The sequence below is a fragment of the Ixodes scapularis genome, unplaced genomic scaffold (assembly GCF_016920785.2).
Source record: "Ixodes scapularis isolate PalLabHiFi unplaced genomic scaffold, ASM1692078v2 PGA_scaffold2__306_contigs__length_199485367, whole genome shotgun sequence".
In the NCBI taxonomy this organism is placed as follows: domain Eukaryota; kingdom Metazoa; phylum Arthropoda; class Arachnida; order Ixodida; family Ixodidae; genus Ixodes; species Ixodes scapularis.
Genome location: NW_024609857.1, coordinates 106,916,824 through 106,920,642, shown reverse-complemented (window position 1 = coordinate 106,920,642; position 3,819 = coordinate 106,916,824). Strand labels below are relative to the sequence as shown.

The following is a 3,819-nucleotide window of genomic DNA, read 5'->3' as shown; positions in this document are numbered from 1 at the left end:
GGCAGGTTCATCGGGTACGTATATTTCGGCCAAGCACTTGGCCCAGGCGAGACTGACGAAGTGCCCATGGCAACAAAGGCCTTGGTTTTCATGGTCGTAGGCCTCGCTTCATCCTGGAAGATGCCATTCGGCTATTTCCTGACCAATGGGGTGTCGGGGTTGTTTCTTAAGAGCCTCCTTGAAGAGAGCATCGTCGCCCTTGAAGATTGCGGTCTTCACGTCAAGGCCGTGGTGTGCGATGGACTGGGTGCAAACGTCGCCATGGCAAAGCTGCTGGGCTGCCATGTTCATGAAATAAGCTATGAAAACATGAAGACGACATTCGAGCACCCGACTCGACCCACCGAGGAGGTGCATTTCATTTTCGATGCCTGCCATGCCCTCAAGCTTCTCCGTAACCTGCTTGGAGACAAGAAGGTGCTGAAGTCAAAAGCTTATGCGGTAAATAGTAGCTAAATTGCTTTTTAAAACATACAAGTACCACTACATCAGAAAAAGAAGACTGACTTTGAACCCCGAGAACCGAAAACAAGCACAAAGCCACTAAACGGAGTGCAGGTTCAGCCTTTATTTATTATGTTCCAGTTTTGACGTGCAAAATGCAGTTGTAAAGCAAACATTTGAAGAAATCTGGTAAAACAAGTACCAATTAACCATTTTGCATTGCATGTGTATACATTTCATGCACTTCTTAATGCGATGCCAACCAACACACTAATGTCAAACGTGCAGACTCTTTGAACCTGACATCACAATTTTATAAAATGAACCTAATGTAGTCACAGAAAAAGCAGTCTGAAACAAACTAAAAAGTATGTAGTGCCCTGCTCCTAGATGACAAGACGAACTAGCTTAAAATTAATTAGTGACATGTCAAAAGAGATTATAAATTGCAGCACTATACACAAATAGGTCAGTGCTTGTGCAGTAGCCCATTTTCAAAATTCACAAATAGCCAGAGGCATGCTAGGAGTCAGGATCCACATGCTCTGTGCTAGCCACTTCAGATGTAGTAAAGCTTTAAAAGAAAAATCTAAAACAAAATGCTCTTTGCAAGCACTGCATTAGTTTAGTAAGTGATATAGAATACATATTCAGGAAGATTACAAGAGACCAGAGCAGTTGACGTGAGGGCACTGACTCTAAATGTGCCTCTACACCTTCATGCTAATGCTACCAAATAAAATGCTCCAGTTGATATAATTATGTTCTTTCCAATGGTTATTACTTTGCAGCACATCCAATGGCACTTCATTGAGCAGCTGCACGAGCTGCAAACATCTGAAGGCCTTCGTGCTGCCAACAAACTCACACAAGCCCACATCGACTTCTGCCGACAGAAGATGAAGGTCAAGTTGGCTGCTCAAACCCTCAGCAGTTTCGTCGCCAAGGCCCTTCTGTTTGCCAAAGAGCTTGGGCTCCCAGAGTTCAGCAACTGTGAGGGAACGTGCAAGTTCATCCAGGACATTGATAGGTAGGATCTGAAGTCCATTGTTCGTGCTTATACTATAGTGAGGCTGTACTTAATGTTCCATGTGTTAATTGTGGAAAACAACGGTTTTGCATGTTACCCAGGTGTTTTGATCTGCTAAACTCACGGAGTCCTGTGGCCCATACCTACAAGCGTCCCTTCAACAAGGCCAACATCCAGGAGAGGAGCCAGATGATGGAGCGGGTTGGCCAGAACCTCATGCAGCTGGAGCTACCCGGCGGACAACCTGCAGCGACAGACGGCAGACGCATGTCTGTCATTGCGTTTGCCTTCACCCTGAAGAGTGTGGCAAGCCTTGCAACTCAACTGCCCACCGGTGGTGAAATCAGGTTAGTGCAAGTGAAAACAGTAACTATACTCCATCGCATTTATAGTCTGCTGTAAGTTAAGTAAAGCAGAAAAAGACCATTCCAGAAGCTCTGCACTCACCAAGATTGCTGGTTTTCTCTTCTCCACTCGGCTCCTCCCCCAACGTTCATTCTGCTAAGGTGAAAAAGGTGGCGGGCTTTCTTGAAAGAGTTTGTTCTGCTTCTCTTAACTTGCAACAGACTATTGAGCACAAAATTAATGTTCCTAAACAAATTGTCTTTTCTCATGCCTTCCTCTATTAGCTACCTGTGCTCCTACCGGACAAGCCAGGACCACCTGGAGATGTTTTTCAGCTGTGTGCGGCAAAGGGGCGGCTGGAACAATAACCCATCAGCTGCTCAGTTCCGGCAGGCCTACAGGAAGCTGCTGGTACACGCTGGTGTGCAAGCACCCAACTCCGCCAATGTGGCTGCTGACCTCGAAGGGGAAAGCCTGACAGTCAGCCAGGGTACCATCAATCCTGCTCTTGATGCTGGGGACGACCAAGAGGGTGATGATCTGGCCGTGGTCTATGGGGTGGGCGAGGATACCCTGTCAGAGTTCACCTCTGAAGTTGTGAAATACATTGGGGGCTTCGTCAGCCGCCAGGTCACCAAGACGCTGAGCTGCCCATCATGTGTGAGTATGCTCCTGGATGATAGCTTAACAGAAGTCCTTATTACCATCAGGGACAATGGCGGGCTTGTGTACCCTTCCGAGCTTGTTTGCCAGCTTCTGCAGGAAACAGAAAAAATCTTCAGAGTGGCCACTGAAGTTGGAACCGCTCAAATCAGTGCAACTGTGTTGACCATTCTCGCATACAGAGCGTTTTACGAAAAACATGCAGAGAGCTTTCAGAACCAGGCGCATGTCAATGACGAGCCAATGCATGCGGTGGCACTTGCCAAGGCAGTCATCAAAAAATATGTCACGCTGCAGTTGCGACACTTGGCCCGCACCATTACGGAAAGTTCCCGTGGAGTATATGTGCGGCATACCTTGACAAAACGAGTCCTCTTTTGCCACCAGTAATGTGGCACCCTGAAACCATGCCTTCTTCTTTTTTTTCTTTACTCAGCTTGTATGCATTTTTCTCTTGCTTTGTTCCTTTATTCATATTGTACTAGAACTTGCAGGTGGATGTAAATATATAATGTGGAACAACAATTTATATGCAAGTTCTATTCATGTGCTGTGTATCTCGCAAGTCAGTTTTCTTTTATCGATCGTTATGTTAAATGTTTAACGTGTGTGATATGCTAAAATGTGTATTAATGTTCTAGTTTGTTTCTCCTGTTGTCTTTTGCCGGGGTGTTGTTGTACATGCTTTTAAAACCATGCGGTGTAACGCGATGCCTGTATGTATTCTGCGCGGCACGCTTCCCTTTTCAGCTTCTCTAATGAGCAAATATATATATATATATGTACATATTTACTGTTCCTTCTTCGCGCCGAGTGTCATTAAACGTCATCACAAATCACGCACGGTGTTACGCCTAAGTCATTTCATATGAAAATTCGTTCACGAAGGAAAGGAAAAAAAACGATATTACTTGCCTGTGCACGCCGTGGCTTTCCGAGTGTCGTTTACGCAGATCAAGGCGCAGTAAACCGCCTGCATCGAAGATTTGTGTTGCATTAGCACGACGCCCAGGATTGCAAACAGGGATGCGGGTCGTGTTCCTCGGCATGCTTCCACGCCTTCCTCGTTCGCAGTCCAGTGTTGGCTGTTTACTTCATCGCCAAGAGCAAAATCAATCACACACGCCGAAACTCCGGTTCGGGTTTCGGCGATACTCGATGTTGGCGCACCCGGAACACACTCTAGGCTCCTTTCAACTTATTTTTGTTTAGATGCGCCAATGCCTTTAAAAACCCGCTGTGGGACATAGGCATAAGCCTGAAATATAGTCGAGATAAACATCCGTCACTGGACAGAGAAAAGTTATAACTAAAGCAATTACACTTTTACAAAGTTA

General features: G+C 45.9%; 1 protein-coding gene across 1 annotated transcript; it reads left to right on the top strand.

Annotated features, from left to right (window-relative positions):
- Positions 1-2,374: 2,374 nt before the first annotated feature.
- On the top strand, positions 2,375-3,113 carry LOC120845815 (the record flags this gene model as incomplete). The annotated part of the gene is made up of 1 exon (XM_040217372.1): positions 2,375-3,113. A coding segment is annotated over one exon (498 nt), but the record flags the coding sequence as incomplete, so codon positions are not given.
- Positions 3,114-3,819: the final 706 nt, after the last annotated feature.